The 27500-nt window shown below is 38.4% G+C and overlaps 3 protein-coding genes across 3 annotated transcripts in view; 2 read left to right on the top strand and 1 right to left on the bottom strand.

Moving 5' to 3' along the window:
- LOC137996741 (uncharacterized) overlaps window positions 1-7613 on the top strand; it is a 20334-nt gene extending 12721 nt beyond the window's left edge. Inside the window, exon 2 of the mRNA XM_068842299.1 lies at window positions 6698-7613. The gene's annotated coding sequence lies outside the window, so the exon portion shown is untranslated. The remainder of the gene's footprint in view (window positions 1-6697) is intronic.
- LOC137996745 (sorbitol dehydrogenase-like) lies at window positions 1204-12967 on the bottom strand. The gene is made up of 9 exons (XM_068842304.1): window positions 12888-12967; window positions 12774-12807; window positions 10933-11097; window positions 9602-9761; window positions 6313-6431; window positions 5960-6025; window positions 5053-5228; window positions 4454-4575; window positions 1204-2772 (listed from the first exon to the last, which is right to left on the bottom strand). Exons 1-9 carry the CDS (start codon window positions 12942-12944, stop codon window positions 2604-2606), a joined length of 1068 nt encoding a protein of 355 aa, XP_068698405.1. The 5' UTR covers window positions 12945-12967; the 3' UTR covers window positions 1204-2603.
- A 199-nt stretch (window positions 12968-13166) lies between these two features.
- Window positions 13167-13946, top strand: LOC137995244 (uncharacterized PE-PGRS family protein PE_PGRS20-like). Its single transcript, XM_068840817.1, has 2 exons — window positions 13167-13246; window positions 13457-13946. The coding sequence occupies exons 1-2, from the start codon at window positions 13167-13169 to the stop codon at window positions 13944-13946; spliced, it is 570 nt and encodes a 189-aa protein (XP_068696918.1).
- Window positions 13947-27500: the final 13554 nt, after the last annotated feature.

Below are 27500 nucleotides of genomic sequence, written 5' to 3'. Positions count from 1 at the left end.
TTTTCCCGTCTTTAAAACAATATTTTAACACAATTGCGTTTAATCTTGCAATCTGATTGGCTAATTTGCCATTGTCAATTTAACAAATAGATTCCTCATGTTGCCTTTTGTCTGTTCAGTAATAGATCATAGATGACGTCAAAATGTGGTGAGAACAAAATAGCTGAGTGTGTCACTGTTCTTACCACATTTTGACGTCTTCTGTGATCTATTACTGAACAAGACGCACGGCAACATGGAATCTATTTATTTTATATTATAAATAATTAAACTTTATTCGCATAAAAGCTGATGGGGACGTCAATCGTGCGTCTGTCCTCTAATAGATCATAGGCAAGAACCAATCAAAATGTGAGAATAACTTCGTTTATTATATAAAAGAGTTTAAACAATGCTGCTCATGTCATGCTCATCTCAATTTGTCACGCAATGTAATATCCAATCAGGAATGCTCATTTTAGGAAATAAACCAATCATATTGTGAGAAAGTTATAGATAATGCTTGCTCCTTCATTTAATTGTATCGTGATTGTGGTCATGCTCTGAAATAAACCCTTACTTTGGATGCGCCTCATGATTCCACAACATTTTGACCAGTGTGATGATGAATATTGTTGTCGATAAGAGTACAGACAAAGCTGAACCACTTTCTATTTGTTAAATAGACTTCAGTTTCCTTGAGGGAGATCTTGAGTGAGCTGGCCCTTCGCATTTGGATGAAATGCATTTAGCTCAACAACTGTTAATATCATGATAATTTCCTCAAATCATGGCTACCTGCTTTAACTCACTTTTCCAAACAACTGCTTGTGGTCACTAGTATAATTCCAGTGAGTAAGGGGTGGGAGAGATATAATTTGGAAATTTGGAAGATGTGTGTTGCCAGCAGAGCACCCACCTCATGATGCATGTCTTCCAAATTTTGCACAGCACACCCAAACATTCTCCAGCCTGTACTAGTTCACCAAAATTAGAGACTACTTTCAGTCTGTTCCAAATAATTTCCCCTTTTTAAGTCAGATAACTTGAAATGGTTGCCCAACCTCTATTAATTAAGTAGCCCCTGCTCTTCATTTTGCCAGTCTAACAGACACTACTACAGCTGCTTGTGCCAACCAATGTACAAACATGCCCACAGTTGTTAACCCAAAGGTTGTGATGCAAAGGAAATCCAAACTTTATGAGGAAGCAAAGTTGAGAACACTAGGTTCATGTTTGATTTATTTTTCATCATCAGCATTTTTTAAACAATAATTTAAATATAAGCATGAAGAAAGAAAGATTAAAAAACAAAATTTAATGGAGTTCCTCATTTAATATTATTGTGGATGGTGATGAAAGGAGCTCCCTTGTTGGTCCCCACCACATGGAATGAATGATCCAGATAAGGACTTGACAACGAGAGTAGACAGAAAATGTTCTTGTGAAAAGCAGTCAACCAGGATTTGGTCATACTGGTGGAGGCAACCACAACCTTTAAGAAGCGGTTTCAGAGTAATTAACCAGAGTTTTTACTGTTATTGATATATGTACATAGAGTATCAACTGCTGTCACGTTGTTTGACTATCTGACAACCACAATGGCCAGAGGTCACAGATTCAAGCCCAGGCCATACCAGTGCCCAGGGTCTTGATAAGACTCAATGGGACATCAAAGCCAAACACAGTGTTTGCCAAGCATGAGGCATTGAGTTCCTGGGCCTAACACCAACACTAACACTAATCCAATCTAATCAACCAAGGTTTGAGTTTCACCCACCAAAAAAGCATTTACAGCATAACAATCTAATTTTATGCTGGAGGAAAACAAAAGAGTATAACTCAAAATTGAAGGCTAAGTATCTTGCAGAAACACTTTTGATCTGTAAATAAACTGAAAGGAAGCATCCCACTAATGCAGGATTAGCTAAATCAGGCTTTGAACAACTGGCTCCTAGTGTTGAGACATGTCTTTATCTTTCCAGCAAATGAGACTGGCAGTTATTTATGATATAATTATCAAAATCTTATGGAGTATGAGATTCATGGGAGATGAGATACAGCTTATCAACAGTCTAAGCTAGTATTACTAACACAAACAATAATGAGTAGCAAATTGCAAAAAATATATATACCGGTATATATATTTTGCCCTCAAACCCTCCACCACAAAAGTTATTGAGATCTTGCATTGCCACCATTTCCTATTAACTATTAACTGCTGGAATTTAAGCCTGCACACAGCTTCCCCTAAAATATTTCCTCTTTTGGCCAAAAATGTCCAATGTATAACTTGCTTCTGAAGATGTAATTTTGATTTCCTTTACTTCAGTCAAATGGGAGACATGTAAGCTCACGAATTCAGGTGACCGCCGTCACTTGGCACCTCCCAAGAGATGCGATAATTTAGTAAGAAGTTTCCCGTTCCTTTGGGAGGCAGTCAGTGATGAATAGACAGCTGAATCATTTACTGGAAATTCACAGGGATCTCATTTTTGAGCATTTCCTGCAGGCAAGTTTTCTCAAAGGTTATCATTTGTTTTGAATCAAATCAGTCACAGATGCCATAGTAAAAAAGGCACTATGTAGTATTATCTTTTTTGTGTGTGTGTTGTATCAGGTCCTCAATTCTGATATCCCTCGTTGCAGTGAATCATGACTTTGATAGCTCCACCAGCACCAGTCCTGGATGTTTCAAAAGCATCAAGTGACTTCTCAAGTTTGAAGTGATGAGTGACAAGAGGTTTGACTTTAACTGCTCCAGAAGCAACAAGTGCCAGGGCTTTGGGATAACTATTATAAAAGATGACACAAAAGACACGATGAAAGTCAGTCCTGTAGCTTTTCAATATTTTTTTGAGAGTTGAAAGAAATTATGAATATTGATAAATGGTTAGCATCACTATGCCTGAGTCATTTTTTCAACCTATCACAAACAAGCTAATCGACACAGTCGTTACTTGCTCACAATCATGTTACTATGCTTAAGCTTGCATGGAACCACATGCGAGCATTTGTTTGAAGCTCTGATTTCACTATTATGACTGCCCATAACGCTGCATCCTTTTAAAGCAGAGTTTTTCCTTTAACTACTATTTTTTGTTAGTGTGGTTTGTAGAGTAACGCTACTTTTTGTTGCAATTTTTGTACTACGTTCTTTCAATGTTTTAAACATCATGGTAGGTTAATAATTTATTATCTTTTATATTCCCTGGAGGTTTATTGGTGGGTATAGATAAAGTTTGACTTGACTCAGTTTGTTAGAAAAAGAATGGTGTGTCTGAATGTTCGATTAGACATGAAAGGTGTCCAAAAAGGGAATGGATGAAAGAAAACAACTCAGTCATCGTCCATGATACTAGTGGTTGAATGGAAAAAATTCAAAGACAATAAATTAACAAAAAAAAATTGAACAAAGTTCCAAGTGACCGATACTTGATGAAGCTTGTCTATACAGAGCTCTCAAGTCTCACCCATTGAGCGTCAGTCTCATGCATTTCGATGCAAGCGCATGCCAACACAAACATTTCTCATGCATTTCTCTACCTTTTAAGCTCTCAGATCTAGAAGTGCTCATGAATTCCGAATTCATTCCAATCTCAGCAAAGAACTTTGGGCAATGTTCCACCAACTTTCTTGTTTCTTCAGGACTTTAACCCATTAATATAATGAAGTATGGGCCGATATGTTAGCTCAGGCTGACCTCAATGACATGGGTTCTCTTAGCAAGCAGCATGAAAAACCAAAATGGCGGACTCAACGGTGCATTTCCAGCGATTTAAGAAGTGCAAATTTCAAAAATTTTCCGGGGGACTCCCCTAGAATTGTTTGGCGCCTCCAGCACAAGAAACACAGAACATTTGTACCTCTGGTGCAATCTCCAGCAAACATCTCACTTTTTGGAAAATTTAAGACTTCAGTTACTTTGCATGCTAATACTTTGGCTCTAAAACCGTCTTGAAAGGTGACATGTTGTATTATTAGCCGTCTAAGTGTGTTTTGTAGTTTTGGACGTTTCGTGACTTGTTGTATACATGTTGGATTCACCTATGGACATTCTATGTCGTATCACATGATCTACTCAGTTAGAACCTCGTGCTGGGTAGCCATGTTGGCTTTTTACATTGAAGTCAAGAGTTTGTTCTTTCCATCTTAGTTTCTCTTGCATCGTTTATCGACAAAACTACAACAAGCCCTGTCTATATTATCATTAACTTTTAAGCATTAAGCAAGCGCTGTGACGGTAAAACCAGATTGCAATAATTTTAACCCATTGACACCTGGGACTGAGACTTAACAGATTTTACTCTGTCTGACACCAGATTATTTCACCCGTCAACCGGTGCCCTGGGGTCCCTGAGGCGTGAATGGGTCAAAAACTACCGGTATGTCCCCTCCACAAAAATATCATGGACTATCATCCACTATATATCGTGCACCAGAGTTTCAAAGACAGTCCCTGTTTTCAGCTCACCAGTTCACATATCTAAAAATTCCTCTGATGTCAACTTCCCTGACTAGTGCATCCACAATGGGAAAATTGACCACTGGCTTGCCCATTCCAACCACCACCAGTGTGCCTCCAGATTTAGTTGCCTGAAATCAACCAAGTAAAAAGAGTCAGTGCATACATGTATAATTTATATAATAACCCTTTCACTCCAAGAGTGTTATTCATACTTGTCAATGGGGTCCAGCCCCTAAAACCCTTCCTCTTCTAACTCTTACACTTATAGCTCCTGAATGGGGGCCAAATCAGGAGTGAAAGAGATAAACAAACAGACACCCAGATGGCTGCAGTATTTACAAAGCACAAAGGGATTGAATTCCAGACAACTCAGGACAAGATGAAAGATGTAATGTGGCCAGGGATTTAAACCTATAGCCTCAGAATGCTACTTCAGTATGTGAACATACCGGTACTACAGACCAAGTCTCGCCAAACCATCTCAAACACGGTACATCACATATTTTAAAGACCAAAAATTACTAAGGTTTATGTGGAAAGTACATGTTTACAAGACTAGAGCTGCTGAATTTACAATAAAGGTAATTGACAATAATTTGACTAACATAAATTGCTGCATGAAAGCTGGATTCAGCACCACTGCACTCAATAGTTTGGTCAGCTGGCCCCATGCTGTCAATTATTTTATCAGCCAAGTCACGACTGTCTTTGGTTGTATCCACCTTGATGGTGAAGTCAGCTCCAAGTTCCTTAGCTTTATTTAGGCGACCTTCATCGATATCTGAGGTAAATACGGTAAATATTAAATTAAGTGTTTGGGGTTCCTACTAAATTTTGTCCAAACATTTGGTCTAAACTTACATCAACAAAGAAAAAAGGCCTGGCTTCAATGCTTTGTGTTTGAGGTTGCAACTTAATAAAAATTGAATTTTAATTTTCTTTTAGCTTCCACTTAATAATAATAATGATAATGATACAGTTTAATAATAATTTATTAAAACTTTACAATAATTACTTACAAGATTAAGAAGGCTAAAAGAAATGGAATATTTACAATAAATAGTATTCTGAAAAAAACAAAAAACGATGAGATAAACCACAAAAAACTATATTATATAAAAATGTATATATAAAAATTATAGGACCTAGATTTTGGCAAGGCATCTATCTAATTCAAAGTCCACTTCTTGAACATTACTTTTAATAATTATTGTTCTTTTAGCTGTTCTTGACCCTCTAAGACAGAGTAGAGCCGATCTAAGGATGGCAAAGGAGACTTTAGAACGTATCCAAGAGACGGTGGTGGCATAGTCCTCTCCTTTCTTTGCTACGACTAGCTCTGCCAGCCTGTTATGGTATCTCTTGCACTGTTCTATTCTTATTGCTATAATAATAATAATAATAATAATAATAATAATAATAATAATAATAATAATAATAATAATAATAATAATAATAAATTATTATTATTATTATTATTATTATTATTATTATTATCATAACACCACCTACCAGTAATGGCAACTTTACTTGCACCACAGGCCTTGGCTGTCATAAGGTTAACAAGACCAATGGGACCTGCAAAGCCAAAATAAGATGTCAATAATTACATGCATTAATACAACTTGTGCTAAGTTACCTGCATAGCAAGCATTCCCGTACAAAAGATGATTTTCTGCATTCTGGCAGGGCAAAAGGTGATCCAAAACCTTCCCTTGTTGCTATCATTTGTTGCTAAACACTTTGTAACAGTTCATGGTATATTACTCAGACACCACCTACATGACATTGTACTAATCTAAATATGTTATGAGAGTTTTGGAGATAGACTTGAAATGGTTAAGTTCTTTACAACCTCTTCATACCTGCTCCACAAATTAAGACATTGCTCCCCATAGAAACTCCTGCTCTATGACAAGCATGCACTGCGACTGACAATGGTTCAAGGAGAGCTCCTTCTTCAAAGGAAACATGATCAGGAAGTCTACAAATTAAAGAAATAAACAAATTATATGAATTGTAGCCAAAAGAACCAAAATTACTGTTTTGAGTTCTTTTTGTTGATAGTCTTTGGTAATGGGGTTACAGCTGTAGTTTCTTAAGATTATTGGTTGAACAAGGAAACAAACTTTATTTAAGTTGTTGTAGTGCTGGAGCACTAATAATAAATTATTATTGGGGACACTGTAAACTGAAATTAGCAATATTACTTATTATTAATGCAAATTAAGTCAAATTTTGGTTTTTCAGGAGAGGGGAAACCGGAGTACCCAGAGAAAACCTTGCAGTGCAGAGTTATAGAGAACCAGCAAACTCAACCCACATATGACGCAGAGTCTGGGAACTGAACCCGGGCCACAATGGTGGGAGGAAAAGTACTTTCACCACTGCACCATCGCTGCACCCCAAGTTGAATTGATGATTAAAATAATTACAGTAAATTGACAGCATAAAGAGATTAGAAAAGCTGAAATTTTGAGCATTAGCCATTAGTTTGAGTGAATTTAAGGCCCTAGTTGCACATAGTGATTGGGTGCACAGGAATGGGTGGGCTAGAACCACTGACTACAAAACCAAGTAGGTAGTCAACACCCAAGATCCTGCACTACCTGCAACCTAGCCATGAGCCCTGCCTGCCACACCCAGCCACACAGCCCTACCAACCAGCACAGTGAGCAGAGAGAACAGTTGAGAACCTACTACATACTAGATGTATATAAAAAGAATAGAGAGGAGGAGAGAGGAGGGCAGGTACACAAGAAAATGTGAGCTGCACACCTGAATGCTAAGCAGAGTACATTGTGTAAAACTATGAGCACATGCGAATACTCACACATAGACAGCATCAGAATACCGCTGACCCAGTGAACGCCGCAACATCCTGACATCACGCCCAGAACAGTAACGCAACACCCAAAAACACCAGAACGCATTATGATGGGCCATCAGTAGACCACGCCTCAAACCCATTAACACCAACTTCATGCCAAGCACTGAGTACACTTGCTCCTAGTTGTTAACTAAGTTAAATTACATTTAGGCAGTGGCTATTCATACGGGACCCGTACACCAACCTATATTGAATATTCATAAGGAGTCTTCTTAGAATGATTATTACAGGTTCTCACCCTAACCTTTAATGACATAGCCACGCAATTATTGAAAGCTAACCATTTTAAAATTTGTGCTTAGACTTAACTAATGTCTATCAGCACTATTTGAAATGGGTGCTTAGACTTAAATGAAAGAAACACAAGGCAGGTCAGATGGCTGGTGGCACTAAATGAAGGAAGTATTTCGTAAAATTAAACAGGCATCAATGCCGTTGTTTGCTAGCTTAACTATATGTAAAAGAATTAGAGATGAGGCAAGACTTTCTGAGTGTTATTGAACCTGTAATAATTATTCTAAGAAGACTAACGTATGAATAGGTTGGTGTACAGGTCCTGTACAAATTGCCACTTTGTTACGTACCTTTAACCCTATTTTTTCAGTTTACCATTTATGCCATTATAACAGTTTTTTTTACGGTGTCCCAAGGATACTCAGAAAAAAATTAATCAGAGTGCTTCTTTGCAGGAGTCGACCCTACAACATTCCAATAAATTACCAGCACTAGTTCAAATGCTCTGCCACTGAGCTACAACTTACAGTCTGAGTCTAATGGGAGATTCCCCACTAGAGTAGCTTCAGGTGACAAAAATAATAACTATTAGTGTAATATTACACTATAAAACAGTAGATAGGTAAGTGTGGATACTGTTGAAGGCATGCACTAATTGGCTACACAAACTCTGCATATCCTTTGCTATTCACCTCTGAGCAACTCATGTGTGAATTGTGCCCAAAAATATTGGGACATTACTAAACAACAAAACAGCAAAACAATTTGAAAGCAGCAAAACACCATGTATGACCCCATGCATTGAATACTAACTGAGATTAAACATTTTTTTAGGCATAATTAGGCCTAAAAAGTTATTGCTCCTAATGTCAGTCTTAATCTGAATCCTAATCTTAATCTCAATGAATTAGGAGCAATAACGTTTTAGGCCTAATTAGGCTTACAACGATATTCAACGTCACATCCAACCGGTTAGTATTCAATGTATTGTGGGGTCATACATGGTGTTTTAAAGTTTCATTTCGCTGTTTCGTGGTTTAGTAATGCCCAAAATATTGTAGTCGTTGCAGGAATAAATGACTTAAATTTATCTTTTCGTGCTATATTATCTCACTGATTAATTTGTTTTTACTAAAACAACTATCCACCTCAGTGCCGGCATCTAGTGGTGGCTTGCAGTTCAGTAAATATATCCACCACTAGCCATCTCCACTTCAATGAATAGCTGTTAACAATAATTATTATTGTCCTACTTTACAGTTAGGACTGGAATTTGTCTAAAATTATGGTGCAATATTCTTGCTATTGTAATGAAGTTTTACGAGACATCTGGTTTGTCTCTTCTACTGGGCAACCCTGCCCAGAGGGAAGGAGCACAAACAGGACTCGAGGTCCTATGCGAGGTGCTCCACCATACCCTATCCTGACCAGAAAGACCAGACCACAACACCGGGAACTACATGCCCTACTCTGTGCGGGTTCTTTTACATCTCACAGGATTATGAACATTGAAGGGTTGTGAGACGGGACCTCCGGCTTATCGTCCTTATCCGAGAAGACTAGAGAGTCTAACCATTTGCAGATGTAATTACAAAGGCCGCACTTTCTCCTCAGTTATTTAAAGACCCTGAGTGTTGGTCCGGCCAGAGTTGAACTCACGACCTCCCACGTGACAGCCCGGTGCTCAACCAACTGAGCCACTGGTGCGCGGTGAAGGGATAGTGAACGTTTATCCCAGTAAATTACATGCCAAGATGGATTATTTTTTCTAGAAAACAGACACTACTTATTGATTAAAATTTTACTATGATCATAATAATTTTGATGAAACTAATTAACCATATTATGAAAATAGAACTTTGCAATGCTCTTTGTTTCATCTGAATCAAGCGATTAACCAAAGTAAGTCACTAACACCTACTGTATGGACTTTGAACATGTTTATATGTCTGAAAGGATTTTTCTCACAGATAATTATATGAGGGACAATGGTATCTTAGGAGTAAAGGATTAATACAGAATGAACTCACTTGAAGCAGAAATCAGCAGGATGTACGTAGTATCGGCAAAGGGAACCATCAATAGGAGGAGTGGCAGCAAACTTCATGTATGGGCACAAATTGTAACGACCTCCCTTGCAAAAGTTGCACATACGGCACCCATAACCAGGCTCAATAGCCACTCTGTCACCTGAAAAGGGAACAGGAAACGAAAAGTTGGGTTGGGATTTTGGTCCTAATTGAGATCTCCACATGACTGTAGATGTTCCATTTAAATAATAATAATTATTATTATTATTGCTCTCCCTCTACACCGAACCCTTACATTGCATTAAAAAAATGAAATAATTGAAATGCAGGTTAACAGGGTTAATGACATTATAAAACCTTTTCCATTCAAATTATCATAAACCATATTTCCTAAATTAAGGATCCATCTCTGGAGATCTGTGATTTTAAAAGATGTATCTTGTCTAATAGCCAAACTTCCACAAGTCAAGTATCCTATAATTCAGTGAAGGACCATCCAAACAAAATAATAATAATAATATCATTGTCAGGTCATTAGTGTGACCCGTGCAGGGAGCATTCCAATTTTTTTCCATATATCCCTCAGTCGCCATTGTTGATTTAATTTATATCTTTTCAATGTGGACAATGTTCCCCAGCAGTAAAGGTTGCAAAAGTTCCTTGGAAAAAAATTGCGTGACTACGTTAAGGTTTGTAATTATTTTCTATTTAAAGACAGAAGCAGTCTATTCTGGGAGACAGCAAAGTCTAAACACTTTTTCCAACATAGTCATTATTTTTTTCCTTATGATTGTTCTTATTATTACTGTTGTTGTTATTATTATTATTAGAGTGGTTTTCAATTGAGTGTCAAAAGTAATTAGTGAATTACTTTGGTTTTGCATTACTTCACTCATTGATTGGTCAAAGTTCTCGCGCCACTTTTTCAACCAATCAGAAGTGAAACCAAAACCAATTGTGGCTCGTGCATGCACATTTTCCCGCACTTCGAGCTTTGATTGGTTTACTGGATTTGTCTCCGTCCTTTTTGATTGGCCAAAGTAATTACTTTGATTTTGGTTTTACGACACTCATTTGAAAACTGCTCTATTATTATTAATATTAATATTAATATTAATATTAATATTATTATTATTACTACTACTATTACTATTATTATTATTATTATTATTATTATTATTATTATTATCATGGACAATAATCCAAAAATCATGTTATTTTGGGCAAACAAATGACACAAATATTCATATCATAATTTTCTATCAGCAACATTAATTTTCTTATGACCATAAGGCTGCTGTTTAACTCTGAGCCAACTCTCGAGTGCTTACCAATTTTAAGGTGCGTAACCCCCTCACCCAATGCAGACACCACACCACTTGATTCATGACCCAAAACCATGGGTGCTTTGAGGATAAAATCTCCAATTCTTCCTTTTTTCCAATAATGCACATCTGATCCACAGATTCCCACAGCATGCATGGTAATTTGAACCTCTGTGCTCAGGCATAAACAAATGATTAAACACAGACCTAGAGCTACATTACACATAAATAGTTTCATTTTATGGTGGATGCATTATAGATGGATGCATTATAGATGGTGGTAAAACTTGGTTTGACCCTGAAGTGACGACAATAATTATTATTTCACAAGTGCGCATTGGACATGAGATGATAGATAGTCAATTATTTGGGGCTACATGCCTCGTTATAGCAATAATCATCTCATATCCAAAACGTGAGAGTGGAATATGTTCTTTTTCATGCCCACAAATTGTGTAAATCTTAACCTACTTTATTTTGTAAAAACAAAAAAAACTGATGCATACAGTTACTGATGTTTGTAGAGCACGGTATAATTAGCAACTATTCACCGAAGTGGATGTGGCTAGTGAATAATGTATATTATTAAAAACTGGATCATTGGATAATGCAATTCGAGAGTTTTGATTGGCTAAGCCTTTATGGGTTATGAGCCATTATACCATGATCTACAAACACGGCAAGCATATGCATGATTTTTTGAGCCTTTTTATTTTTATTGTAGTCTAGTTTTCTATATTTTGGGGGCGTTTTTAATAAAACAATTATTCCACTCACGCTTGTTGGATATGAGATGATTATAGCCAACTTGGCACTACGCACCTCGTTGGCTATCTATCATCTCTATCCAACAAGCGCGAGTAGAATAATAATTATTGTTAAATGTAGCACAAAAAGATGATTTTAACTCATTTATTCCTGCAAAGATTACATTTCAGCGCAAATTCTGCACAAGTTGCTTGGAGGGGAATAGCAAGGATATCCGGAGTTTGAGTAGCCAATCAGCTCACGCATTCAATGCTATCCACTGTTTAGTACATACTAACAACTCATATACCATAATGGCTAAGCCAATCAAAACTCTAGAATTGCATTAAATGTTAAATGTAGATACCATATCTAATGGTGCCAGTATTTATTAATATAAAGAGAGAAATGATCAATCATCGCACTAATCTGGACAATTTAAGCAATTGTACATGTTATAGACACCTGGAAAATTCAGCTGGCTCCGACAGGATTCGAACCCGTGACCTCCCTATGACCGATATCTAAATCAGCTTCATAGATTACTTGTTTCAGACGCAACAACCTCAAAATGTTTTAGAAACTTTAAATAGTAATCAACGAGTTTCCCTCCGCAAATAAGTTTAGATGTATCATATATCTTAAGTTATAGGAAGTGATTTTAGGTAAGTTCTCCTGATAAAAACGTAAACGATAGATCCCACATTTACGTAAGCTTACTTATCGCATTCGAAGCAAAACTCTCTTTATAAAGAGAAGGAAGGATTACGTTTTAGCAAACGTTGGCCGTGTAGCACTTATATTTGAACAGACTTAACTGATTAGAGTGAATGTGAAGTGCTAGTTCCCACCCTGGTCAGAGTTTTTCTCTGTCCTTGTGTAGGCCCATTCCATTAGTAGGGCTAATGTTCATATGGTTCATAGGGGTATAGTAGAAAACTAGCACTTCACATTACACTCTAATCAGTCAAGTCTCTTAAAGAGAACTCGAGCACGAGAAAGGTTCCTTGACGTGTAAACATCACTCTTCAAAACAGCTACTAGATTCGAAAATGATTCACCCACTGATGAAAAAGGACAAAAGTGGACGGACTACCTACCGCCCTTGCCAGGCTGTGGGATAGGGCGTTCTTCCTGCAAACCGAAAAACTCAGCGTTTGTCTACGATTCCCAAGATCAAATGAAACTCAAAAAGTTGAAAATTCATATCTCACCAAGACAAGACTATCCACTTCGCGTAAAACAGCGGAGAGGTTGCTTTTCGACGCCATTTCTTCAGGTTCGCGTCGGTCACCTCGCAGCTCTAACAAGGTTGGAGCTGATTGGTTAGCTGCTTGAATTGCGTTAATTAGAAATTTGCCTGATTAAGTTCAATTGAAATGGTCATCGAGCGAACTGCTATTCGACCATTCAGTCAAATCTCTTCAGCAACAGTGTCCTGGTGCCATAAATGTAACAACTGAGTGAACAATGTGAAGTTTTTTAAAGGGACCATGTATTTCGAGAGGGATCACTATATGAGCTCTACAAGAACATCTGAAGACCACCATTACTGCCCTTTTTACGTTGCATGGTACCGACTACACCTTGAAGCATTAGCTATAGCTGCAATGGTACGCTTATTATGCTCCCTTAACGTTCAAGAAGTCTCAGGCGTTTTACTAGTACATGTGCATGGGGAAGTAGGCCATAAGGGAGGTACGAATGGCCAACACTTCTAAGGCAAGAGAGGTGACGGTGGCTAAGGCTATACATGTGGTGGAGCGTGGTCAAGTCAACTCAGGGAGGGCTGTTACGGTAGCAAGGGTAACCAGCCAAATAAGGAGGGCCAGAGTGCCAAGAGTGGCCAAGCTTGCCAGGGTGGTCAAGGTGGCAAGGATGGCCAAGGTGGCAAGGGTGGCCAAGGTGGCGAGGGTGGCCAAGGTGGCAAGGGTGGCCAAGGTGGCGAGGGTGGCCAAGGTGGCGAGGGTGGCGAGGGTGGCCAAGGTGGCGAGGGTGGCCAAGGTGGCGAGGGTGGCCAAGGTGGCGAGGGTGGCAAGGGTGGCGAGGGTGGCGAGGGTGGCGAGGGTGGCAAGGGTGGCCAAGGTGGCGAGGGTGGCCAAGGTGGCGAGGGTGGCCAAGGTGGCAAGGGTGGCGAGGGTGGCAAGGGTGGCCAAGGTGGCGAGGGTGGCGAGGGTGGCCAAGGTGGCGAGGGTGGCCAAGGTGGCGAGGGTGGCAAGGGTGGCGAGGGTGGCAAGGGTGGCCAAGGTGGCGAGGGTGGCCAAAGTGCCTAAGGCGGTGAGGGTGGCCAGGCTGCCAATTTCATACCATACCAGTCGTATGTATCCTTTCCTACAACCTTTTCTATGCACTAATTTTGATCAGAAAGATTTAACATTTCTTAAATTATATTTTGTCATTTGTCGTCACTGTCGCTCATTCACGCATGAGGCATTTTGAATTCTTTGTCCAAAGATTCAAAGAGGGACCTTCCTTATATTTGAGTGAATTGGTTTGGATTAAAAACCTCTCTCTACAACTGAAAAGAAAGAAAATACTGCAAGGAAATGAGCCGTTGACAACCCTCCGTAGTTTTTAGTAGTAGTTTTTAGTGGTAACGAAAGTTAAAAAATGTTTGATATCTTATGCCTCCATTCCTTTTTACAACTACATAGTCATAGGACATCGTACTTGAAAAGAGTTAGAGGGAGTAATGAGTGTATCATGCCAATATTGTATTTAACAAATATGAAGTGTAATTTCCGCTGTTATACATGCATGTGCTATTTATTTATGTTATTTTTCTGTAGAAATCTGTATTTGGTAAAATAAAAGTACAAATTTAAGTTGAAATTAATTTACAATTTTGGTGATACAAGCGAGTATATCGTCGTTTGCATAGTGTAATGTGCATGTCTAGCACTACATGCCATAACAAACACGGACAGAGCTTACCTGTTAAAATGAACTACCGTGTAGCATGAAAATGTTGCGGCTTTTAATTTCTGGGGATTTTGCGGATGAATCCTTATCCGCAAAAAGGGTTCAAAAAATATAGTACACATATAAAAAACAAAAATATAACGCAAAAATATAACACCCGCCAAAGAAAACGCGCCAAAAACAACTCCCTTCAGTCAAATTACAAACTGCGCTTTTTGATAGATTTGTGCCAAGCGATGTACACTGGATCCATTCAGATGTCGAGTGTTGACACCCAATACAAAGCCAAGCTCAAGTAATTTTCGTCGCTATCGAGAGGGAGGTCATTCGCGCGGCGTCCTCTGGTGTAAAAGTAATGGCTTATACCTCCGTTCTCGGGCCTTATCTCTTACTTAACTAATAAAAATACAAAATGACATTTACCATATCTGCATACAGGTAATTGGAAAATTGATAGCGCTTATTACATTTGTGAATTAAGATATACTAAGAAGCTCTTTTCTTTCTTGAAACATTAAATGGATATATTTACCTAATAATTTAGATGTAACCTTGTTTTCTGCTGTAAGTAAATACTTCGTCTTCTCCTTAACACTTCAATTGGTGTAACGAGTGCCAGCGTTTGTAATATGCGAATGCAGCTCCCTTCTTAAAGTCGTATAACCCCGACAATACATGAATAATGGGTGAGTGCGTGAATGATTGAATAAATGGATAACTTTATTTATGAGTCAACAAAAGGTTTGCAATTGCTGCAAATTCAGTGGGGACACCTAAAACAAGTTACAATCATCAAAACTATGTACAAAATAAAAATTACAATAACAGCTATAAAACTAAAAATAAAACTAAGAATAAATAGTCCAGTTGGACACAGATGACATTTTCACCCTCATCAATGAAAATGATTAAACCCCTGTTTCCAATGAAATTTTTACAGTGGACGTATTTATCTTGCCGGTAAACGAAGAATCCGTTATCAGGTTGAATCCGTTTACAAGTAAATAATGAAAAGAACACAGTCGGGTTAAACTTGTTCGTCAGTGTAGTGTAGTGGTGAAGGCATAGAACTATAGATCTTGAGGGTTCGAGTTCGAGTTCTGGTAATTGTATAGTATAGTTCTTTGTTCCCCTTTCCTGTTGTAATGTTGAGAATGAATGGAGAAGTATGAATAAAAAAACCGATAAAGGGCGGATCCTGGGGGAGAGATGGATAGGGTGGTTAGCCACCCCCTATTTTGACTCCATTTTTTTCTATTTATTTGCCCTTTCTTGTATTTATATTTTTGCTGGAACCAATACTGTTTGTCTGACGTTACTCTTTTGTTAATGCCAAATATAAACAAAGTCAAAATGGCCGCCTCAATTATCCGTATTTGGTCAGAGTGTATGTTGCCGGTATAATCTGTTCTCCGGTTTAATCCATTTTACTTAGATTGAATTGGTGATCCGCGTTTTACGCAATCCGATGAAGTGAACAACCTTTTCCCTTTTAACCCAACTTAGGGCCAGGTTAGGATTATTTTTGGTTCTTATACATGGATATCAAACAAAAGTAAATTATGAAAAGAAATGTGCTGGTTAAGAATGTTCGTCGTTTCAGCGTAGTGGTGAAGACACAGAACTATATTTCTAGAGGGTCCGAGTTCCAGTACCGGTAAGCGCATAATACAGGGTCGTAACGAGGTATATTTTAATTTCCATAACTGATCCCATACTTTTACCCAAAATTTGGATTCCTGATCCGAAAAACGATGAAAATTTGGATCCCTGAACTGCAAAAATTTGATGTCTGATTCCTGATTCCATGAAAAACACTGCTGATCCCGATAGCACGCGTTGTGATTCCAGATCCCGGGGCTGTGATCCCTGATCCCGGCCCTTTTCAGGCCTTTGATATCGGATCCATACCTCGTTACGACCCTGATAGTAGACTTCATTCTAAAATTCTTTCCCTACTATGTTGTTATGTTGAGACTGAATGGATAACCGATAAGATGATACGAAACATTAAGAAGATGTCTTGAGATGCGTATTGGGCGTTACAATTCAAAGTAATCTCAAATGGAATTTGCACATTAACGAGGTTGTGGCTACGGCGTCAAAGAGGCTGCATATTCTTCGTGTCCTCGAACGCGGCGGAGTGCCACCTCCCGACCTACTTAAGGTTTATTTTGCGCTCATTAGGTTTTGAATACTGTTGTCCTGTGTGGCATCGAGTTAGTGCAGAAACGGGCCCTGCGCATCATCTTTCCTGCACTGCACTACCAAGAGGCCTTAGCTACTACCAGGTGTGTATCACTTCACACAAGAAGAATGGGTTTGTGTAGCAAAGTATTTACAAAGATAAATGAGCCCGAGTCCCGTCTTTGCCATCTTGTGCCACCGACTCGGTTGCAGGTGCACGGTCGCTCCCTTCGCAATAAAGACAGACCTCCTTTATAAGTTGCAAAACTGGACGCTTTCAACGAAGCTTTTTTCCGGCGATGTGCCTTTACGCTCATGGCATGTAATTTAGGAACTTATGGGAATTCAATGTATAACTTGATATATTTCTAGTTTCTAGGTTTTTATCTTTTGTATTTTGTCTTGTTATTATTGTAAGGCCCAGTCCATTTTGAACGCGATGTAATTAGTTTTATCTTTGTAAAAGAATATCGCAATTCGCTTATTTTTAAGCACGACGATTTTATTAATAAACCAGACTCAAGGTCTAGACATAGCTCGAAGGAAGGTAAACGTTTTTTCAATCCTTTTCTTTTTTGGGGGGGGGGGGGGGGTGGAGAGGGATAGCTGCTTACAATACCGCACACATTTAGTTGGAACACTTAATGAATGGTCTACAATCATCGTTACAAGATCGCAGCTTATCCTTCTTTCCCCATCCCCTCCATTCAATGTTGTGTCAGATTTGGGCAACTGTTAGTAGCTGTGTATATCAACGTTGAAGTAGGCAGGGGAAAAACGGGATCAGCTAACAAAAATTATATTGAGATTTTGTAGTCTTTAAACTGGAAAATTTTACACCCCTATCAAAAGGCTTTCTAACATGTAACCAAACAAGCTGGTAGTCGCAACTGTAATAAAATTTAAATAGTCCTAACTTTGCAACGTGATCTTTTTTCAACATGGACTTGTTTGAACGCAACAAAAATTAACACTCCCAAGTCTCTTGTACAGCCTTAAAACATTGAACAGCAACAATATTATTTTAAACATTAACTAAAAACAACTGAATGCTACACGGAAACCTATACCTGAGAAAAGCAAGTTGTTATTTGTATAACATATCGCTCAGTTCTTTTGATTCAACATAGCTAAATGTGAAAACTACTATAATTTAACCAAAGAAATCAAACAATATTGAAAGATCAAGCCCCCTTTTCATTTATGAGAAAACTAATTTCTTCCGCAAGTTCTGAATATGACTGGTATGTGGAAGGCAGCTCAATTATGGGACCACAAGTTCTAATTATTGGTCTACGCCCAGCCCCTTGAAGCATACTGAATGTAACCAATATTGATTCTCATGTACATGTAATAACGTTACTCCCTGTCAAAAATGAAAAAAACTGAGACACAGCTTGTCCATCCAGGGACCTAATATATCTCTTAAGATGATCCAGAGCCATTCTCTCTGGTTCATTCTGTGGATTTGCATCAAGAAGCTTGATAATTTTCTTGGGGGTTGGCTTCTTTTCAAGATACAACTCTTGCAAGCTTTGAAGGTTTTGAAAGGCAGGGAGTGCTCTTAACACTGAAAGTATTGGTACAAAACAATCAATAATGTACCTGGGCTTCTGCAGGAGTTCCTGGTGAGCTAACTCATGAACAACTCGCGAAATGTTCCCTGCAGTTACTTTACCAAAACACTTAAAATTAAGCAGGAAATCCAAGAAGTCCCCATCATTAGGATCAAATTTATCACCCAGTGCAATAGGAACAGTTCCCCTTTCCTCTTGTGATACATAGAGTAAAAATGATTCCAGTAAGAAACTGCTTGGAATACTACCCTCTCCGAACAGCACTGATGCTATAACAGCTCATGGCAAAAAAATTGGGAAATAATTGAACCTTTTTACACCATACACAATTATCGGTGCAATAGGCCATTTCCGAGTTCATGTCTGCCTCCTCTTCAACGCGAGTCTAAGTGCGAAGTTTTTGTTATGAAAATTAGTTTTCATTCATATGTAAAGTAGAACTAATTACCATCACAAAAACTTCGCACTTAGACTCGCGTTGAAGAGGAGGCAGACATGAACTCGGAAATGGTCTATTGCTTCCCACTGTGTTTTCTGAAGTTCATGCCTTATGCATGGCACTTTTTCGTGTGTTCCGACAGCTAGTGAATGGCACACTAGTCATTCTCCACCCGATTCACACAACCCCTATGGGTGATACCCGCTGAAAGTGCACCAAATTACGCGAGCATCACCCGCTATAGTACGTACTATAGTACAGGAAATGTGACAATAATGGCGGCCTATCGAGCGAAGAGAAAATCGGGAGTAAAAAATGAATGACATTTGTATTCTAATTCAAATACAGTGTATTACAGGATAACATAGGTAAATATAGACAGTCTATGTAGTATATGCACACATTCCAATGGGAAATTAATCCCCGACGAACAGTAATATTTCCACAACATTTGAGTTGAAATACATTTACTAAGTTAGCTAGCAGAATTAGCTTAAATAAACATATTTTAACATATTGGAGGGATGTATTTCCTAAAATGTTCCACTGAGTCCAGCTTGCATCGTTTTTAGCTCACAGTTTCAGGTCAGAATTTTGCGAATATATCAGGGTATTTGGCCCCGAGCCGAGTTATGACGAACAAATTTGTGCGTAAAATCGATAATTCAATTTCGCCAAATTATCATTCTTTTCAGTTCTATTACTAAGGAATGAGAATAAAATTGAACTCAGAGCGTTTTTAGCGGTTTTCTGGCGTATTTCGGATCGTAAAAGCACTTTTATTGGATCGCTGTGGCTGGAGTGGCGTACTATAGTACGTTATTCACCGGGCAGTTTTATGACCGGCAAATTTGTGGGAGAAATCGAAAATATAATTTGGCCAAATCGGCATTCTTTTAAGTTCCCTTACTGAGGAATGAGCATAAAATTGAAATCAGAGCGTTTTCAGCGGTTTTCTGGCGTATTTCGCATCGTAAATACACTTTTATTGGATCGCTATGGCTGGAGTCGCGTACTAGAGTACGTTATTCACCGGGCAGTTTTATGACGGGCAAATTTGTTGGAGAAATCGAAAATATAATTTGGCAAAATTGGCATTCTTTTAAGTTCCCTTACTGAGGAATGAGCATAAAATTGAAATCAGAGCGTTTTTAGCGGTTTTCTGGCGTATTTTGGATCGTAAAAGCACAATTATTGGATCGCTATGGCTGGAGTGGCGTACTATAGTACGTTATTCACCGGGCAGTTTTATGACCGGCAAATTTGTAATAGAAATCGAAAATATAATTTGGCCAAATTGGCATTATTTTAATAAGTTCTTTGACTGAGGAAGGAGCATAAAATTGAAATCAGGGTGTTTTCAGCGGTTCTCTGGCGTATTTGTGATCGTAAAATTATAGTTATTGGATCGCTATGGTTGGAGTCGCGTACTGTAGTAGGTTATTTACCGGGCAGTTTTTTTGTGGGAAAAATCGAAAATACAATTTGGTCTAATTGCCTTTCTTTCAGTTATTTTATCATTTCTGTAAAATAATTAGAGTATTGAAATAAAATAAAGGGTTTTGAGTTTTGATCTCTCGAAATGATGGAGGTCGGACTTGCTATAGTGTATTTTGGACTTCTAGTTCATTGCAGGCCTTTTTTGGTACAGTGTTATTTACCTATTTGCGTAGTTTCTATTCGTCTTTGTGGTCCTTTTTAAAGATAATTATGTTGCGGCTTAATTACTCGTGAGATTTTGGAGGAAATCAAATATTAATGACGAGAAGCTGACTCCGTTGGAAAGTTCACTTGATTTCTTAAATACATAGTGTTAGAGTCTACATAAAATCCGCTTTGGTTTTGAAAATTTATCATTAATGACGTCATATTAATTTTTTGGGTGTTACTTATGTAATTAATGATTTTATTAATTTTAATTGTAGTTATTTGTATTCTTTAGGTGCATGGCAACTTATTTGTATTTGTATTGTTTCTATTTAGTTAGAGATTTTAGTTGGGTGTCCCCTATTAACAGTAGATATTCTTCCCTGTTAGACTTCATTTGACACGTTAGTAAAGTCATCATCATCATCATCATCATTATTATTATTATTATTATTATTTATACTTCATCTTTCTTCTCTCCATTTTATTATTTCAAGTGATCTCGTCTAGAGCTATGCGTTGTTGTTTTAGTTTGTGTGTTGCCTGTCTTTTATTCTTATATTTGTGCCGCCCTGAATCGGCTTTTTTCCTTTGTTATACATAAGTCTTTATTTTCCTCCTAGATTAGCTTTTTAATTGTTTTCTAGGGGCATTGTACATTATTTAAGTCCTACTTATTTGTTGTTTTTTATTTACGTGTGGTGTGAATAAACTATTTTAATGTTGAATTCAGATCGTAGATTTATGGTTATTTGATCGCGGTTAGTCAGTCGCGTGCTATTGACATCTATATGATGGGCAAATTTGAGGGATCGACAAGTTTCGAAATGGTCGAAATCAAGTTTTGATGCGCTAACGTTTTCATCATTCCTTTTGTTGATTGAGGGGGGAACCTAACCATGGGGTCGGCGCCACTTTAGCTCTCCCAGGGAAGGCCCCACGTTCTAGCAGACAGGCACCTATACCAATGAAAAACCCGGTTTTTTGGGCAAAACTCCCCCCGGATTTGACCCTACCCCCCCCCCCCCCCCCGAATTCCGTGTGACGACTCTTCAGGGCCCCCCGCAGGTGCGTGCCAAGTTTCGCCTTCGTAGCTCAAAGTTTAGTGTTAAAATTCATCGGAGGACTTTTCTTCTCAACTTCAGGAGAGCCTCAGGTCTTGTGTGGATGTAAAACTTTCACTGGATTTACCCGCCCAAGTGAACCCTAAAGGTCAAAAGTGAAGTTAGCCCATAATATTATATATTGTTGGAAAGGTATTGACGAGTTCTATCACGTGACGGAGTTTGGGCACCCTGCGGTCTATTGGCTATTGGGTGCCCTGTGCGTTGTTTTAACCTCATAACATTCCAAGGTTTTACCCCCCCCCCCCCCCCCGAGCGCCCACTTGACATGCAAGTAGAGGGCACTTCGCCCCACCGAACGCCACCCTTTCGCCCCAAGACGAATAAACCCCTCGATGCTACGCCCCAAAGTATGTGGCTTGAGTGCATTCTATGTGGTCCTCCAAACTCGTCCTTTTAACATGCGAGAACCCCCCCCTCCCCCCAAAAAAAAATAAATAAATAAATAACCGGCCCACTTGGATGGGTCATGGAGATGCGGAATGGGTTGGGAAATCCTGCCTTGCTATTGGCTTGGCTCCAGTACTTCCAGGGAAGGCTCTACACTCTATAGAAGAAGTGGTTTTTTTTGCAGATATCTCCCACCCCCCTCCCCCCTGAACGAGCTCCCCCCTCCTGAGTGGGCCAGGGCGATGCGCAATCCTCTTGCACATCCCATGGTAACCTTGGTTTGGCTCCAGCATGCCCAGGGAAGTCTCTTCACTGAATAGCAAAACACGTTTTTAGTACCTATTGTAGCTTCCCCACGATTTGAACTGTACCCTCCGCGAACCGGCTAGGACGATGCGCAATTGAGTGGGCCATTGGTTTGGCTTTAACTCTTCCAGTCAGGAGCTCATTACCTGGAACTTCCATCTGCATTGTACGCTTGAGTCCAGCCTTTCCCGATCTTTCTGTTTTTAGAACTACATTATTTTGACTTATGTGACACATGTACGTACGTGACGTAAAAAATGGTTGACCATAGGTCTTTTATGATTGGTCATTGTGAACATATGTGAAAACACCCACTGAAGCCCCCTTGCGAGGTGCTTGTAAAAATGGAGAGATACAGGAAAAGGTTGACTCAGAGGGTTAATATCGAAGATGGCTCTGGGTAATGGGCTCCTGTTCCAGTGAAGGCCCTTTACTATATAGCAAGACCCGCCCAGGAAGATACACAATTAGACGGGCCATCCCCTGGTATCCTTGGTTTGCCTCTGGCACCTCCAGGGAAGTCCACCCCTTCCCCCTGGAATGAGCTGTTCCCCCTGAGCCCACCAGGAAGATGCACAACTGGGAAGGCTGTACACTCGTGAAAAAGGTGTTTTTTTGCCCATAGCTCCCCCCAGAAACAGCTGTGGTTCTCCCCGACCCGAAAAGGTTGTAGTGCACAATCCGAAACTCTCCCGGCCAGGCAAGTTTGGGTTCTGTAACTCTTCTGTGGAAGGCTCCACCCTCTGAGAAGAAAACGGAGCACATATTTTCTAAGACAGACAGCTGTTGTGGGTAGGCCTGAAAAGGTATTAAGTATATACTTGTGGGTGGTAATTTTTAACCAATCTCTACAAACACTGACTACAATAATTATGTGAAATATACAAGTGCTGCTGGACAAATAAAAGAAGTTAATGAGAGGTCTGCTGTTTGACTGTGCAATTTATTTATTTATTTATTCAATACAATTACACAAATGATTACGATAAAATGAATAAAATACAGAGATGAACAGTGATATCTGAGTAATTCGGTCAGTCTGTACAGAATAAAGGGATTCCTTATTAAAAGTAAAGTGCCTAAAAGGAAATATATATGTATGTATATGTAAAAAACCAAAAAAAGATACTACTAGTCAAAGAATAACAATATCATCTAAATAGGGGGCATCTAAAGTCAAATCATATCAACTCCAAATAATCAAAGAACTATAAAAATCTCTCCTTATTTCAATTGAAGTTATTAATATAAACTCATTTACTTTCCTACAAAACAATGATAAGTGCTGAACTGTCCTAATAGCTAGCAAAAATAGGGCTCGCAGTGGTAGAATTGTTCTCAAACTACCATGACAGTTGCAGTGATGCATGACATGCACAAACAGGTTTATGGATAAATAATGATCAATAAAGTTTTCTATTATCATGTAACTGTAGGATACATTCAAGAATAATATATGTATATAATTATATGCATAAACAACTATGAAGTTACATTGTCCTATAATAGTGATTTATTTGGGTAATTTGCCCACAAACTACAGAATGGATGCAACCACATAAAATTAACTTACATAAAGAATATAATTACTTTTGCATGGTTTGCTGAAATTCCAAAATTTGTAAAATTATTTGTAATATTGTTATTAACACATTTTCAAATCTGAAAGAAAGCTTCTTTTTTTACCTTTACAACTTTGTACAGCATTTTGCAGCTATTCATTAGTGGCAAGATGTGACATCATTAATTTGCCCAATATTCTGTATTAGTATATACTAAAACTGCCACGTCCACTTTGGCTTGTTAATTAGTATATACCATGAAACTGAATAGTGATCTCCACATGCACTGATTGCCTAACTCGGAGGTGATAAGCCAAGTGTTTTAAATGAAAGCATAAAATAAAGGTACAGAAATTTAAATTAACCCAAATACTTAAGGGCATATTTTGTATAACATAATGATAGTTTTCTTATTGCATGATACACATCTCAGTTTATAATAATGAGCAGTTCTCATTTATAAATTATCGTTACAAAATATTAAACTTCAACACCATCAAAGCAAGCACTTTGATAGGTTTCCTGGTCATGTCTGCATTGATTTCTTGAAAAACTACACCACGTAAATTTAAGATTTATAAGAACGTTCAGCCTCTAAAATTAGACGTTCTTATATAAAAAAGAGTATATACTTTAATTTTGTACTCATAACTTTTCTGGTTGGTTTAATGCATCACACAATGATTCTCATGCTCCTGTTTGTTTTCTTGTACTCCAATAACATTTGCCCAATATTCTGTATTAGTGTCTACTAAAACAGTGGATAGCATGGAAGGCATGCTCTGATTGGTTACTCAAACAAAGAATAGGCTTTGCTATTCATCTCTGAGTAACTGGTCCAGGATTTTCCCCCAAAAAGATTGTTATTGTTGCAGGAATAAATAATAATAAATCATTAGTTAAAATCATCTTTTCATGTTATATTATCTCACTGTTTTAGTATAAAGTAATTTAACAACTATTCACCTGTAGAGTTGGTGGCTAGTGGTTGATATTTACCAGCAAGGTAATATCCACCACTAGCCACCTCTGATTTGGCTTGTTAATTAGTACCCTACGGTATGTACCACAAAACTGAATAGTGCTCTCCACATGCGCTGATTGCCTAACTCGGAGGTGATTAGCCAAGTACAATTTAACCCTGAGTAGCTGAAGTGAAAACAAATGGATTCTGGCATGCAAGATTTAAAATTTCCGACCACATAATTTACAAAAACAATGGAGTTTTTTGGTTCACTTTTTATTCAGCTGGTGTGGTTATCACTACAACAATTATTCACCTCAGTGAATAATTATTGTTAATTATAGTATAATAATTATTGACTTCACTATTATTGCAAGAATGACGTAGATGTAGATGGTGCCATCAGTCAATCAATCTGGATCAAAAGGAACAATACACACCGATATTATTGTGAACCATATACCACTTTCGACACGAAAACATGTTAACTTTACTATGCGTCGAAATGATGCAAGATTCGCAAAATAGCATTTGCCCTGAAGTTGATCGGTTTCACAAAAATGACACCCGTTGCTTGAACAAAACAAACCCTCGTTCTAGCTCGAACGTTGGCAATTAACTTCCACTCGTTGCAGCCTCTGATAGTAACGAGTTGCAGGTGCTCTTGGTTCATCACCACCATCATCAGAATGTTCACTTGTAACTATGTGAGCGTCTCTTCTACCCTCGTGTTCATTTTCATCAAATTCATAGATCGTTGCTTGGCTGAAGCAAATCTCTCTTGCTTGAAGCAATGTGGCTGAAAACAATAAAACACTCTTTTCCTATATTTTATACTATATTTTATACGCTGATAAAACATGGGTTTTTGACCAATCAGAGCGCGTGAAGGGTCCTATCTATATATTATAATAATTATTAGATAAGTAATTGAGGTTAGGTGTCCCCAATTAGTATACATTGTGTGCTAGGGACTTCAACACATTGAAGCTCTTATCCTATCTTATAGCTCGTTTGCATTAGAATCGGCAGATGTACTACAAATATTATTAAATGACAGATGTTTATAACTGGATTCAACTGTTTTCTTCCATCTACGGTTGTGAGAGCACGTTTTTACATTCTGTTAATTATAAGCTTACATTCTATATGGTCAAAAATAAAGTTTTGGGATAAACTACCGAATACAAGGCCACTTCTAAAGAAGTATTACACAACATTCTCGGTGGCTCTGTAGTCAACTGAAACTGACAGCCCTCGAGCGGCCGAGCCAATAAAACATATATCTTACTTATTCTTCAAACAGTGGGAGCGATTGGCGAGTCGAGCCGCCAAGTCACCCAAGTCTAAGTGCTTCGAGCGGCCGAGCCAATAAAACATACATGTATATCTTACTTATTCTTCAAACAGTGGGACCGATTGGCGAGTCGAGCCGCCAAGTCACTCGCGTATTAGTGCTTCACAAGTGGCCCTCAATTTTGAGTTGGTCCAACGTTTTATACTAATTTGAACAACGCGAAAGATAGTCCAACACAATTATGCTCTCACCTCACCTTCACATCAACCTCGCTTCCGTAGTCTTCCGCTAAACCAAAGTCTTGCAACTTTCGCACCAAACCTTCACTTAAAAAAACTGAAATTCACGAATCCTTGACGTGTAATTTATAACAATGTTACGATGTGTGGTTGTTCCGCGTGACGAAGCAGGAACGCAGTGTGACATTTCTAGCATTCTATTGATCTCGGATTGGTTACTACCGATACCACCGAAGATACAATATAACCAATCAGGAACCACCTTGTTAGAGCTGCGAGTCTACCGTCGCGTCCAGGGGCTTGTGTGACAGTGAAAAACCGGAAATGATTTGACAAGATGATCAATGAAAAGATCACTTCCGGTTAAACTAACCTGCGAAGCCGTCAAAGGTATTTTTGCCCTGATTTGTGATTATGCAGGAAAGGAGATCTTAACAAGTGTTCTTGAAATCCAAAAAGAAAATTGGGGGTAAACACGCATTCTTCAAAGATAATTCATGAACAATATTTGTAAAAAGCTTTAAAATACAAAGCAATGTATGGCGTTCTTTCCCAAATTGAAGCTCATTATCTCTAAAGAGTGAAATTGGTTACCCCCAATTATCTTGTTGGATACCAAGAGTACTTGCGAAGATCTACTTTCTCCGGATAATTTTAAACTGCGCAAAAATATCCCTGTATTAGTAAGCATGCATCGGCGATCGATAGGAAAACCAAGTAATCTAGAGATGCGCAGAACGTATGCGCAATAACAGTAGTAGGCACCGTCTTTAATCGCGGTGCCTACTATTATTATTGCGCATACGTTCTGCGCATCTCGAGATACTCGGATTTCCTATCGGCGGTGCTCATTAATATGGGGATATTTTTGCGAAGTTCAAAACTATGCAGAGATAACAGAACGTAGCCAGTTTTCTTTGTATCCAAAAAAAAATTGGGGGTAAACATGCATTTTTCAGAGAATTTAGCTTCAATTTGGAAAAGAACGCCATACATTGCTTTGTATTTTAAAGCTTTTTACAAATATTGTTGATTAATTATCTTCGAAAAATGCGTGGTTACCCCCAATTTTCTTTTTGGATTTCAATAACACTTGTTAAGATCTTCTTTTCCCGCATATTCAGTAAACCGCGCAAAAATACTGTTGAATTAGTAGGCACCGTCCTTAAACGA

Source organism: Montipora foliosa, chromosome 3 (genome assembly GCF_036669935.1).
Source record: "Montipora foliosa isolate CH-2021 chromosome 3, ASM3666993v2, whole genome shotgun sequence".
Taxonomy (NCBI): domain Eukaryota; kingdom Metazoa; phylum Cnidaria; class Anthozoa; order Scleractinia; family Acroporidae; genus Montipora; species Montipora foliosa.
The sequence above is the reverse complement of the archived record's forward strand: the minus strand, read 5'-3'. Positions and strand labels throughout refer to the sequence as shown.